At 39.4% G+C, this 14758-nt stretch overlaps 1 protein-coding gene across 1 annotated transcript; it reads right to left on the bottom strand.

Moving 5' to 3' along the window:
- Positions 1 to 11520: 11520 nt before the first annotated feature.
- HOXA5 (homeobox A5) lies at positions 11521 to 14758 on the bottom strand. Its single transcript, XM_087947966.1, has 2 exons — positions 13796 to 14758; positions 11521 to 12694 (listed from the first exon to the last, which is right to left on the bottom strand). Exons 1-2 carry the CDS (start codon positions 14451 to 14453, stop codon positions 12444 to 12446), a joined length of 909 nt encoding a protein of 302 aa, XP_087804092.1. The 5' UTR covers positions 14454 to 14758; the 3' UTR covers positions 11521 to 12443.

Here is a 14758-nt window from a genome sequence, read left to right as displayed (position 1 = left end):
CCTTCCTTCCTTCCCTCCCTCCCTGCCTCCTCCTCTCTCCCCTCCCGCCCTGTTGTCAAGCGCCTCCCGCCAAAGTTTGGGGCTCCACTCACTCCGCCCGCTCCTCCTTCTGGAATTCCCACCCCAAAAACTCAAAGTACGCGCGTGAGCTCGGATACACACAGACGCGCGCTCAAACACACATATAAACACACACAGCCGTACGTACATACAAAGAGATACATACCACTGCCACCCCCACCACCTGACCGGCAGGGCCAATTGCTATGCGGTTGGCAGAGCCCGGATCAGGAAATAGCAGGAAGATTCGTTGTGCGGTGATCCTACGTGCGTTTTCCCCGCTCAGGGAAGAAGGGGTGCAATTCGATTTTATCTGGTAAAATGAGCAACGCAGGACGGGTGGAAGGAAGGTCTCCAAAAACCGTTTTTTTAAAGTTTTAAAAGGCTATAGAATGAGGTGACCCTAAGGCGGTCCTGCAAATGCAAGTTGGCAGAGGTTTGTGGGTTCTGAAATCCTAATTTATTGGTTTAGGAACCTTTTTTAAATCCAAGTTCACTTAATCGCAAAACGGCTGGCTTTCTGGGATGTGGAAATTCAAGTAATAATCTGTAGAAGACCCCCTTACCGTTTCTGTAATTTTTAGAGAGAAAATTCAGCAATTAAGAGCTTGGCTGGAGATTCTAAATCTGTATCCCATCAAGAGAAGGAAACAAAGGTGATCTATATTCTAGATTTATCGTTCTTCAATACAAGCTATGGTGTGAGTATGTGAACACAAACACACACACATACACGGAGGAATTTTGGCTATTGCAAAATTCGTTCTGCAGAAGTTGCCCCCCCCCCCCTCCAGGCACAATTGTGCAAGCAAATCTTTGTACATCTGGTTTTTTCCTGCATCTATTCTTCTCCTATTCCGTTTTTTGAAAGGATAATTAAACCAGCTAAAAATGGGAATGAACAACATGAGGTATTCAGTGAATTTTGGAATATTAATAAAGGATAAGGAATGGTAGTAGAGTAATCAATGAACTTATTAAATAGTAAGAAAGGCCAAGTAATTGCAAAGAGCTATTTGTTTCCTTCTGATTCTTCTCCACGGCTTTCAGAAATGGTGTTTTTACTGTAATTTACTTACTCTAAATACCCAACTCCCCTTGCCAAATCTAAAATGGCAGATCGTTTTTTAGAGATGCAGATATGAAATGATAGACAAAATCAAACAGAAGTCCAATTAAGTGTAAGAGAAGTTAAGAAATATTAAGTCATTCCTGCAAGTATTAATACGGAAGCATAGAAATTCAAGAAGTTACCAGAAACCCACTTTTCCTTGAAGCCCAGGTGACTTTTTGGATGAACAAACCTAGTTATTTATTTTTTTAAAAAAGCCTTTCACCAATATGAAAACTATTGCCTTCATGTGAGAGAAATATGTTCTATCACTGCTGAAAGTTTTTTTTTTAATCTCTGCCATCTCTGTTGAAAACAAGAGGAGTAAGGAAGCCAATGCATAAATTGTGATGTCCTAAATCTGTTTAACCAACACGTAAGCATAGCGAGAGACCCTCTTCCTTTATCGTTACAATAGGGGAGGGAGCCTATTTCCTTGAGAATAAATCATAGTGAATCCATGGGAGTTTCTAATGAATGGGCAGGTATAATATACCACAAAAACTATGCTGCTAAGATAACATTTTAAAGCATTATCCCACAGGTAAACTTGTGTTCTACCCTTTGCTTTAGTTTCTAATTTGTCTCTGTTTTTATCAGATTTCTTAATCCGCAGACACGGGACAGTTGCCCCATTATTTCACTGCAAATGTAGATTTCTGTGATTATATTTACCTTCCATGAGCTATGGTGGATAAATATAATGATCGCTTCCAAATTAAAATCCTCTAACCAAATCTTTTGAAGTGGAATGGAGGCTAATGGAGGCTAATAATGTCCCAGCATTATTCTTTCATTAAGAGGATTTTATTACTAAAATTATCATATCTTTGTTGCATTTCCTCCTTCCAACCTCATTTCCCTGTTGCCTCTTTTCTTTAACACCTGTGACCTATAAAATCAAAGATTAGGTTTTCGGCTAATACCAGAAATATGTCTTCTCTGCAATTTCACTTTTAATCATCTCCAATCAACTTTTTGTAAAGCATTTTTTTTCTGGCATGCTTTACCTGCGGAAAGGAGTCAGGTGTCATTTCTTTGGAATAGGCCATAAAACACTTGGAGGCAATGGAGACGACCCTACCAAAGGGAAGCATTTTTTCCCTCCCTGTTTTTTCTGAACGTCTGTTTTACGGTTTAAATGGGAGTGAGAGTGGAAGTGTGGATGTTCCCATCCAGGTTGGGTATAGGGAGGGTTAGGGTTGGGGTTATTCTAAACCGTTAAGGCCCTAACCCTGTGTAGGGGTCAAATTGGAACCGAAGTAAGTCTGCAGCTGCAATAAGCAACTCTGAACAGGGGAGTGTTTTCTTCAAATAAAAGCCCCCTCCCCAGGACCTGAGGGTGACTAGAACTATTGAAAAACTATGACTCCATTTAATAATAATAATAATAATAATAATAATAATAATAATAATAATAATAATAATAATAATAATAATAATAATAATAATAATAATAATGATGCATGGAAAGCAGGTACCTTTTTTCTGTCTGCTGAGGATGATCTGGAGAGAATGTCCCAAGGGCTGCTTAAGATTAGTGCTCCTGACTGTCTTCCTTTCACTGCCTTCCACTGGATGCCTTCTTTTGCTCAACTCCATAGAAATAAAAATGGTTTTATTCTGCGAGGGCCCCCCCCCCAAATCTCCAAGGTGACCAACACTGATCAGCTCAGCCACTGCATGGTTCTCAATTCCCCCCCACACTCCAGAGATGGGCCTGTTCCTTGTCTTGATGGTTTCGCTATCATATCATAAACAAGAGCCGGGCCAAGACCACCAAAGATTATCTCTCCAGCAGCAGTTTGCACATCCCCCACCCCTATGTCACCAGAGATTTATGCCCTGTTCCACAGACACACATATTGGATCCAGAAACCTGGCCTAGCCAGTATTAAGCACCATTCTCCTCAGTATCACACCCGCAGCAGTCTTTTGGGGAGATAAAGATGATTCCACCAACAAGGGAGCTCCCCTCACCCCCAGATCAAAAGTTCTAGCAGCAGTTGGTTTGAGCTAGGCTGGACTGAGGGATAATCTAACTGAAATTGAAGAAGAGAGGAATAAAAGCTATAGGGATCTTTTGCAAGAGCTGATATTGGAGGAGCAAAATGGCAATTTTATCTTCCTTTGATGATCACTGACTAGAGAAGAGCAGTGTGTATCTGGAGCAAGCAAAAACATCTACACACACACACACACACACACACACACACACACACACACACACACGGGTTTTGTCTTGCCACACGTGCCTGGAAGAGAATACGAAAGGAAAAGATGGCTGATCAACAAACCCAGCACCCTGCCTTACCACTGATTTGATACATTTTGAGTATATTTAACCCAGCTTTCCTTGTTCAATGCATCCCTGCCACAAGTCTCAAAGTAACCGAAAAGTGACACTGGGCACATTTTGTTTCTTATTAATCTTCCACATTGACAGTCTTTGTTAAATAACAAGGCGTGCCCTTTACCAAGGGACATTTTCATATTTGTTAGACAAGTTGACCTGAAGTTCACCTCGGCCTTGGACTTAGTTTTTTTTTCTTTCCAGGAGATCTTTGAGGGTGTCTCTTTTAAAAAGTGGGGAGGGGGAGGCTTTGGTTAAATCTTTTATTCCTAAATGGGAAAGATCCTGAAATTCTTCTAGGAGAAAAATGTAATATTTGTGAAATGTAGGGACTATATTTGCCTTTCATTTTCTAGAATTTTTTTAAAAAAAGCTCATTAAAAGGAATTTCTTTGAAGCTCAGCATTTGACAGTTGGGTTTTGACACTGGAAAAAAATGCTAGTTGAACATATACATTTATCTGTAAGAATTTTCATCATAAGACTTGACTGTTTCTAGTCTTTGTATTCTTTTGACAGTTATTCTTAAAAAAGAACCTGAGTGTTGGAGATACATACTGAGCCAGAGCCAGTGTAGTCTAGTGATTAAGGCAGCAAGCTAGAAACTGGAGACTGTAAGTTCTAGCCCCACTTTAAGCATGAAAGCCAGTTGGGTGACTTTGGGCTAGTCATTCTTAGCCCAATTCACCTTACAGGGCTGTTGTTGAGTGGAAAATAGAAGGAGTATTATGTAGGTTCACTGCTTTGAGTTATTTATAAAAATAATAAAGACATTATTAAAAAGAAAAGAAAGGGGCAGTAAAATTGTTCTTTGCAACCAGAAAACATTGAGAATTAAGTTATCTTAATTGTGCTGAACTCCAGGGCTGGGGGTTGGTGTTATATGCATTATTCACATAAACATACAATCTGTCTTTTGTTCTAAATTTATCCAAAGTAGGAAAAAAAAGCTTTTAAAATTGTTTTTCCCCCCAAAACAATTTGAAAAAAGAATGCTGATTGCCCTCAAATTCCACCTTAAGGCAAAAGTAATGAAGAAAGGAGAAAGGCAGGTTTCTGTTTGCCACTTTTTACAAAGCTCTGATTCATTAAACTAACAGTTATTTTAAATAAACAATCCAAAGACATCTACCATGTTCTGTGGGTAGAGAAATTATATTCAGGCCCTATTCTGCCTTCCAGATTTTATGCTATATGCAGTTATCTGGAGGTAAGGCCATTGAATTCAAAAGCACTAGCAAATCCAGGAATCCTCCTTAATTTTACACTCGCTTGTTTTTAACAGAATTTTAACAATGTTTTCTTATTATTATCTTTCCCTAAATTCAAGATATGGAGGAAAGAGAGAGAGAGATTGGTATTTTAGAATAATTTCCAAGAAAAATACACCAAGAAACACACCAAGAAAAAAAATCAAAACAGATTGTCAAACTTCTACAAACTCAACACCTGTGCAACCACTGCCTTATAACCAGAATAGTTTGTTCTTACAGAGTAAACTTTCTAATGTATTTGTATAGTGAAAACATGGATATTATTTTGTTAAAAAAACTATTTTCTTCTTCTAAAAAGGTCTTTTTATTATCTTTCCGTAATTGCGTCCATACAGAACAACTTTTTCCAGTTCCAGACCAAACCACCATATAATGTTCAGCTCTGCTCCCTTGCTCAGAAGATGCACTGAATTCAAAAAAGCCGCTCCTTGGTCAATATGTGTAGATAGTACTTTGCTCAATCTTGCAGGGAAATGTTTTATATTCCAGTGGTTACTCATCTATTTGTGTCAACATATATAAAGCAGAAAATCCTTTGCAAAAATCTGCAAATCAATAAATTTAGGCTGTGGTTTTTTGTTTTTTTTAAAAAAAAACATTTTAGCAGATTAAATAAACCACCCTTTTCTGCTTTTTGGAAGAAGAAGAAAAGTATTGTCTAAATCTAATACTAAATAAAAGTGTTTCACCAAAGGAATATATGCATATAAATATATGTACACATTACATACATATATAAAGTAATGCAAATATATTTTCTGACTTACTAAAAATAGAATTATAAATTTGTTGCTTCAAGAGCAAACATCACACATTATTTTAGATGTTTCACTTCCAAAATCAAAATATTATTTAAAAACCCACTTATAACTGAACTGAGAAAGTTGTGTACAGTTTGCTATGTATGAAACATAAAAAGTGCATTGCAATCTATACATTGCTAAACCTTTTTACACATTTATATGCATCATTCTTCCTTGCTCCAAAAGGGACATTTTGACAACCTACAAGTTTTTAAAGATAAATATGTATTAGTCCAGCAAAAATCTCAGATAAAAGCAACTTTCTCTAATGTGACATCCTCAAAATGCATTTGGACATTTTTTCCGATAGTAATTCAAAATTTCTGGAGGACACAAAACTAGGAAAAGCTGTAACCTAGCACAAGAATACAAAGGATAAAAGGAATTTTCATAGACTGTAGTTCTCTTCATGAAAGGTGCAACTCTGGATCACTAAAATAAATGAAAATTCTCCTGAATGAATTGGTTAGTATTTATTTGTACAGCTGTCAAAAAGATATTTATATTGGTGTATACAGCTTACATGCGTTTGTGCAGAAGAATGGAGCTATGTGTCTTAGCATCACGTTCACCTGATTCAGGGAAACTCTGTGCTTGATAATTCAAGATGAAATACAATGTGTATTCTTCTCTGAAAAGAGGAATTTGCTATCCTTCCCTGGGTAATTGAGGTCATTCGACCAACCATCAGGGTTCACCTGGAGTCCATACTACGAGCCCCGCACTTAACTCAAAGCTGTTTTATCTTTTGTGTTGATAGTCAAGATCTTGGCTATAACATTGACATCAAACTCTGTCTAGGCTGCTCATGACTAAGAGCAGTGCAAGAGGTAAACTTTTGACCCTCAACTTTTTGACCTGGAGTAGTTACGCCCTAATCACAAAGATATACAAAAGCAATGCAGCTTCTATCTCCTTAAAGAAGGATTAAGGTCCAACAGTCTTCCTTGTCCCATTAAGCTTTCCTAAAGGATCTAGAGGGATGTGGTGTTCTTAAAAAGATAAAAAAGAAAAAGGAGAGGTCCTTTAAAAAAAAGTATATCATTGTAAGCAAAACCTAAGATCACTTTCCAAAGACATTTCACCACCGCTGAAAAAAAGCACTGAATAGAGCTAGCAGCCTCTGTGACAGGTGGGTAAAATCCGGCTCTGAAATAGGCTTGCTCAATGTATAATATTAAGATACTGGCCATTTTACCAAGTCTTTTTAATAGCAATGATAACAAAAACAACACACTGAAGAACTGATCCAGTGGATTTGTGAAGCCTTGCCTAAGGAAAAAGCGGAATGACGATGAACTTGGTCTAAAGCGGGCTCTGCTGGCGAGTTCCAGAGGGTGCAGATTTATCTTCCTTTCTGCATTTACTTAACCTGGCAATGAACTGCAAGAGCTGTCATTTATTATTCAGGGACAGACTTCACCTCGAGCAAGGACTGTTTCACAAAACTGCAATAATTACCCAATAACCTTCATAACAAATATTATTATTGAAAAGCCATTGTGGAAGATCGGGAACAGGATGAGAGGAGCAGATTCCAGGGATTCTGAAGAGAAACACTTTTGCAAAACACAGTATGATATACTTTTATTTGTAATTATATTGCATTGACTGCATCTGTCTAAGCAAGAAAGATGTAGTTCTTTTCTCCCAGGGAAAACCTGCTTTGTAAGAAATACTGGCTACTTGGATTTTACAGAATCCAAAAAGGTCTACAATGTACTGTATATGGCCAGAATTAATAGAAAACTGCAAAGCTGAATTATATCCCTCAAAACAGTCTTGTTCTTTCAAGGGAAAGGGAAGTTAGAAGTAAGGAAGAAGACAAGTAAGAAAATCTGATGCAGGAGCTGTGATTGCTAATCTCAGTATTAAACTGTTCAATAGAAACAGTAGAAAATAGCAGTATTTCTTTCACTTGCGTAATGGAGCTTATAATTTTGCCAGAAGGCTTTGAACAGAAGTTGCATGCTAATCCAATATCATGTGAATTTCAAAAGTTATCTTTGTACTTTCAGCACAGGGAAGCACCATAGTTACCTTGCTGAAGTCAAAAAACACTGATTTGAGCTGATAAAATTGAACTTTCTAACATCCATAAGGAACTGAAGGAAAATAAAGTATTATTCTTACCATAAGAAAATAAAAAGTAATGGTGTTATCATCATTTATGCAAATACGCTTTTTAATTTTAAAACTTTGGTTTACAGCATTCTATTTTGGAGCAATGAGTGTTTTTGAGCAGGTGAGTACATTTTGGCCTATTTATTCAACTTGCTGCTCTGGTATGAAATGATAGAAAGATAGACTAAAATAAAATCATTTTGAGGGGAAAATGTTTTCTGTTCCCGCAAATGTTGTGATCCTCCCCTTAGAGTTAGATGGCTAGTATAATTTTATTTTATTTATTGTGATCTGGATGCTAGTTTGCACAATAACATGGAAGTAAATCTCATTAAATTCAGGAGTATGTACTGTTAAGTAGAAATGCATAGGGTCACTTATTTATAGAGAACTTTGATAGAATTATATGTCTTTCCCTCCTCTGTCTGTGAAATCAATCTGTTAATTCAGCCATCTTTCCACTGAGCACTGGCTGAGTGGTTGTTAGTTCAGGAGATAACTAGTTATACAAAAAGGAGCATTAATAAGAAAGAACATAAACAGCATTTAGCCTCTAAATCACAGAATTATGTTCCTTAATTGTAAATAATCTTAAGGATAACTACTACATTTGGTTCTAAAGATCTCACTGTAGAAGGATTTCCTTCCTCGCCTGTGGCGAGAGTAAACATAGCAATTAGAAAAAAACAAACCAAGGTTAAAAAAATCGGGCTACTCTCCCCTGGCCACAGCTGGCTTAAACATCATTTCTTCCATGTATTTAAAAACAGGGAACCTCAGCAAAACTTTAACACAGCACATTTAAGCTGAAGTAAATAATGCATTATGGCTTAAAAGCACAAAGGTAAATCTTGCTAAAGATTGTTGAAAATTCAGCACATCTTAACTACGCTAACTATGGCGGAGAAAAAATCCCTGCATAACATGGAATGAGAAGGGAGAGACAAATGTCAATACATTTTATGCCACTAATTCTAGTTCATATAAGTGTAAAGAGAGATCACATACATGCACGCACAATGTAAATGACTCTGAATGCGTATATTCATAATGAGAGTCAACTTAAAAATCATAGAAATTTCCAGATCTTCAAATATTTATTCGTGCCTCCACAAAATTTGTCTCTTTCTAAATAGCAACCAGAACAGGGTAACATTCAATTATATTGCCAGATACCACTGAGATTTTAAGACGGATGCAAATGGCATTTAATTCTGTATAATGTGCAGAAAGAAATTAAGACATAGAGAAGTAAAGCCTCATTTGACATTTAATTGAAATAAACTTTAATAGTCTAGTGTGACATATACATTGACCAACAGTTGAATTATTATTAGCAAGAGTTTAGGAAAGGAACATCAGGTAATTCTTAGGCTGAAACCCTCTGATTCATAAGGTAGATATCCTCTAGCTTCTTCTCTTTAAATCCACTAAATTCTTTTTCACTTGCAAAACCATTCATTTTATTTTGTATATAAAATTGCTACTGTGTCCCCAGCAGTTGCTTTCCTAAAGTTTTAGGAGTAACAATATGTTAGGTTCTGATTGAATGGTACTGCAGAAAGCAGGCAGGCAGGCAGGCACGGGAAAGTTTAAAAAAAAAAAACAATGTTATTTCGTGCTTTCTTTCAACCCTGGAAATTTAAAGATTTAGATCTAAATCCGGCCATAAACTTTATTGCTGAATAATCACACTCTAGTGAGAAGTGTCTGCTTAAATAAAAAAGGATGTTGAAATAAACAGGCAGCTGGGGGCCTACCCCAACAATTGCCAGCCAGTAAAATAAAGAGAACAGAAGAAAGGAGAAAGGTAGCTAGCTACATAAATGGGCTTGTTTATTATGTCCTATAAACTTAGACAGTCTCCAGTAATTTCCAGGGATATAATGGTATGCAGAATCTAAAGTTGTGATGGATTTCCTCACATTGGAAAGAAGAACAGGAGGAGCAGGAGGAAGGTTAAAAAAAAAAAAAGAATGCATGTTTGGAGTGACAATATATAACATGTGCTGTGTATACAGTGTACAAATATTAAGATCACATATAATACAACAACTTCGGTACAGCATACAGGGTGCAAGTGTGATTAATTCTGGAAGGCAGAAAAGACCCAAAGAATCCAATATTTAAAATCAACTAGAACACCTTTATTGTTATATGTAAATATTTCATCTAGATGAAAATATTCCAGACATTCCAATAACAATGGGGTTGTTGACCCTTCCAACAAGTTTATAGCCAAAACCATCACCCCCAACCCCCAATTCTTCCTCTTTTAAATTGGCCTGCGGACTCTCCTTCCCATAAATAAAACTGATAAACAAACAAAAACCCTTCATGGAGCAAAGGGAAGTCATTATCATTTGCTTTAGCCAACATAAGTTGGGCCTCAAAATCCATCTCTGCCAAAGACTCTTAATCTGCTTTTTTTCCTCCCGCTTTAAGACTCTAATGTTTGATTCTGGATTATGACAATAAAATTTGTTGTTCTTATATGTATCAGCTCAACTGCAGAAAAATTCAAATTATATAGGATTTGGGGCAGACTGGACAAATCACCTTGTCTTTAAAGCAGCACCTTGAAGAGGTTATTGGACTATTTCAAAATATGGTGAGGAATGAAAACAAGGAGTAAGGCAAAACTATAGCCAAGTCCTCTACTGGAAAAACAAATTTAAGCAACTTGCGCACAAAACTTACCTTAAGCGCTTTTTTTTCATTGAGTATTTGAGAACTTGGGGGAGATACTTCTGTCCCTAAACCCTGACAATTTGAATGACCAGGAGGCACACGTAGCCTGTAAGAGAGTCAAATGAAGTCCAGCATCAGTGTGATTATATGTTATGTGGTATATAATGTTGGATGACAACTCCCCAGGACCATAAAACTTACTTTAATGGCACCACGTGACTTTTTATAGCCAGTGAGCCTATCTGTCTGTAACTATAGATGATTTTACGATCTAATTCATAGACAAAACCCTATTCATTTGGCATCCAAATGTCATATAGCTGGAACTTGGGCTTATAAAGTTTACTGCTTTATAACTTTTAAGGGAAGATACCAATGTACTTCGCCTGTAAATCTACAGATCTTTAGTTACTCTTAGGAACTCAGAAGCATTACCCATTCAAGTCCTGGGTTGGGTAAGTAGTGTTATATTTCTAGCAAAATTAATTAGCAAAGCTAAACAAAGCAATACATATTTATTTGATTTGATCTAAAACAGTCTTTCCCCAATATCTGTTAAAATTGTAGGAGGAGAAGTGTGATTCATGGCAGATTGTGTGGAAGAGTCTCTGGAAGATATCTATAACTGTCCACCAGTTAGTTTTCCTTAGTTCCCTCTAGAAAGCTAAAGAAATGAAGCTCTTAGAAATGAAGTTGAGGAAAGCAAATGCTTGTTTATATGTTTCTTTCTTTCTTTCTTTCTTTCTTTCTTTCTTTCTTTCTTTCTTTCTTTCTTTCTTTCTTTCTTTCTCTTTCTTTCTTTCTTTCTTTCTTTCTTTCTTTCTTTCTTTCTTTCTTTCTTTCTTTCTTTCTTTCTTTCTACCTTTCTTTCGGAGAAAGAGAAAACTGTGTGGTATCTTCCTTCCCCCTAAAAAATGACAAATAGTTTTGTGTTTCTTATACCACATTCAACCCAGAAAGCAATCTTTGCTCCAGTTTACAGTTTTGTCTCCAATTTTAATCTCCTGACTAAATGTGGAACAAGGTATGAGTCTCTGTAGGGTACAGACCAGCTCCCCCTCAAAAGGCAAAAGACAGAATAGAAAGAAAAGGGGGAGAAGATCCTTATAAAAGAAAGTTTATTTTTCCAGTCAGTTAAAAAAAATCCACATTTCTTAAAAAAAAATCACATTTTTGTTCAAACAGCCAAACTTTGACTCTATTTGTAACTTTGTCCACAAACAAAACAAAAACAACAGCTCCCCCCCCCCAAACCCTATACTTTTCCGAAGCTGCCCTTAATAAAAGCCATTTTTAAGAGTTCGTGCAAAAAGTCATATACAAAGGCACAGCAAGGACATACTGTCTGGAATCACAGTTTTCGTCACAGATTCACTATTCACTACACGTTTGGACAAGTTCAGCTTGTTTTTCATTATTTCACCTCTACAACAGCCATTAATGACACAGGAATTAGGTAGTATTTTTTCTGATTGGAAATCTTGGCCACAGCTTGGAGTTATACATACAGTGACACGTTCAAACACACATGCATAGTTAAGCACAGCAACAGCAACAACACAGAGAAAAACACTGGGTTTAAACCAGACTGAAGAGGGAGAAAGGAAGGGAAGGGAAGGAAAGCCTTTCTCCTTTCCTTTTTTAAGTGTTTGCGTAGGACTATTTTTTCCTGTTATTACAGTTACTTCAAGTAACGCCACTTGCTTCATATAAATAAGTTAAAACATCTACTTTTTTTAAAAAAAAAGACAAAGCTATTCAAGACAAAGAAATGCACAGGGAAGCCGATCTACACACACCGCGCACTAGGTAGGTTCAATTAAACAGGCTCATAATTATTAAGATACATCAGCAGAGGGTTGATTCGCCCTTCTAGGGACGTTAAGCAAAGAGAATACTGACGCGCCTACACAGGGTCAGCATTTATATAATACTATTGAATTGTTGTGGTGTTTTTGTACTTGTATTGTTTTTCCCGCTCCGGGATGGGGGCTGGGGAGGGGAGAAACAGGGCTGGCATATCTCTCTTAAGGGCGAAAGGCTCCTCCTGCAGCTGCCATGCTCATGCTCTTCAGCTTGTTATCCTTTTTCCATTTCATACGCCTGTTTTGGAACCAGATCTTGATTTGTCTCTCTGAGAGGCAAAGAGCATGTGCTATTTCAATCCTCCTCCTGCGGGTCAGGTACCTATTGAAGTGAAACTCTTTCTCCAGCTCCAAGGTCTGGTAGCGGGTGTAAGCAGTCCGAGCCCTTTTCCCTTCGGGCCCCCCTATGTTGTCTGCAACAGGGGAAAAGAAAATAATAAGGGAACCGGTTTAGACTGTGGCAAAAGGGACATATCCTCCCCCTTCATTTTGGCTCCTTGCGTTTCCTCTCCCTCAAATTTCTTTCTCTTGTTAGTACGTTGATTTGAAGGAAAGGCTCAACAAGTTCCTCCTTCTCTCCTCCTCCTCCGCTTCCCTCCCCCCCTGTGTCCTCCCCCACAACCCTTTCCTCAAGTAATTCATGCCTGGTAAAGTTTAAACAACCTCCCCTTTGACTCTCCTAATGAAGGGCTGGTCAATTCAATCCCAGCCCGGAAGCTGGAAAGCACGCAGTTCGCCTGGAACTGTTCTTCAGCCGGGTCTCTACTTGTGCGTAAGTTTTCTAAAGAACTTACTTCCCGATTATCTGCTTATCAGATAGAAGAAAAACTAACACACTCCCTCAGCCTGGTCCCAGACCCAGTTCACTTTTCATTTCAAACACACTTGATTTGTCAGTCAAGTCCTCTGGCTGGAGTAGGAATTATTTCCATACCGAGGCTGAAGGACTGCAGAACTAGCGTCCCTGAGACCCTTCCCTCTAGCCTCTCCTAAGTTTCCCCTACTTTTCTCACCCTCCTGCCTCTTACCCAAACACTCACAGGCACGCACACACACTATTTCCTCAACTTCTTTTTGGATATAATTAGTAACGGTGTTTTCACTGGACAGTCTTCGCCATAAATTACCGAAGCTGACACGCACTATTCAAGCTGGTTCGCTCGCTCACTCCCACCATTTCCATTCAACCGCCCAGTCCTGGAGTCCTGGGGAAAGAGTCTTTAGGAGAGATTGCCTCACATTACCCCGGTTTCCGTCCTCCACCGGCCTTCAGCTGCGCTGTCCTTTCCAAAGGGGGGTGAGGGTGGGAAGAGCTTGTGGCTTCCTCAAGAGAGAGATAGACCACCTGAACATGGGGCGCCCGTGCGAGAGACAGATGTGGAAGGAGAAGAAGTTTTCTTGCCCCCCTAGCTTCCCTTTGGCCAGCCTTGTGTCCCACGGCTCCCTGGCCCCCTCCCCTGCCTCAAGACCTTCTGCATTAGGTTACATATAAAGAAAACCGGGCATGCTTTTACCATGGCTTATGTGCAGTTTTCTCATCCAAGGGTAGATCTGGGGCTGGGGACCCTGTTGCGCTGCGTTTTGGTCGTTCTGCTGGGAGGTCGCCTGCTCGCTGTTGGCGGGAGGATCCTCCTGGGCGACCGGCGACGTGCTAAGCCCTTCTCTGCCCAGGTGGCTGGTGCTGCCACTGCCGTTGCTGCTAGTGCTGGCGCTGCCGCCGGCGCTGGCGGTGCCGCTGGACGTGGACGAAGTGCTGGTGGTCGAGTTAACGGTGGAGGTTTTCCCCCCACCGTGATGAGTGTCGCCGCTGACAGGCGAGGCAGCCACGGCGGCGCAAGGCAACGACTCAGGCGGAGGCGAGTGAGCGGCCGCTGCCCGGTTGGCGTACCTGGCGTCGGGGGTGGCGGCGCTGGCGTTGGTGCTGGCGCTGGAGGGGTAACTGCCGCCGCGAGCTCTCTCTGTGGCCCCCCCTGGCGCAAAGTGGCTGGAAGCAGAGCGGGCGACGCTGAGATCCATACCATTGTAGCCGTAGCCGCCGTACCTGCCGGAATGCATGCTGGCCGATTCCCTGAATTGCTCGCTCACGGCATTCGTATCTCCATAATTATGTAACGGGTACTCCGGGCCATTTGGATAGCGACCGCAAAATGAGTTTACAAAATAGGAGCTCATTTGTTGTTGTTGTTGGGGCTTGTTAGGGGTTTTTTGTTGTTGTTGTTGGCTTTTTTTTTTTTTAATCGGGGGGCCTTGATTTGTGGCTCTTTGCTTCGTTTTTTGGTGCGTCTATAGCACCCTTGCACAATTTATGATGAATTATGGAAATGACTGGGACAAGTACTTGGTTCCCTCCTACGTAGGCACCCAAATATGGGGTACGACTTCATATCACGTGCTTTTGTTGTCCAGTCGTAAATCCTGCCTGATGACCTCTAGAGGTAAACTCGCGTACTAAATGGGGGAGTTGGGTGGATGCTGGA

This window comes from Notechis scutatus, chromosome Z, assembly GCF_049901735.1.
Source record: "Notechis scutatus isolate UNSWTSFEM ecotype Mainland chromosome Z, rNotScu1.2, whole genome shotgun sequence".
Lineage (NCBI taxonomy): Eukaryota > Metazoa > Chordata > Lepidosauria > Squamata > Elapidae > Notechis > Notechis scutatus.
Note: the sequence above shows the minus strand (reverse complement) of the source record. Positions and strands in the feature narration are given on the sequence as shown.

Excerpts from the sequence above, each read along its gene's own strand:
- HOXA5 (XM_087947966.1), bottom strand. The coding sequence starts at position 14,453 with ATGAGCTCCTATTTTGTAAACTCATTTTGCGGTCGCTATCCAAATGGC. Across the intron at positions 12,695-13,795 it reads AAAACTGCACATAAGCCATG|ACAACATAGGGGGGCCCGAA; the intron begins GTAAAAGCATGC and ends CCCCTGTTGCAG.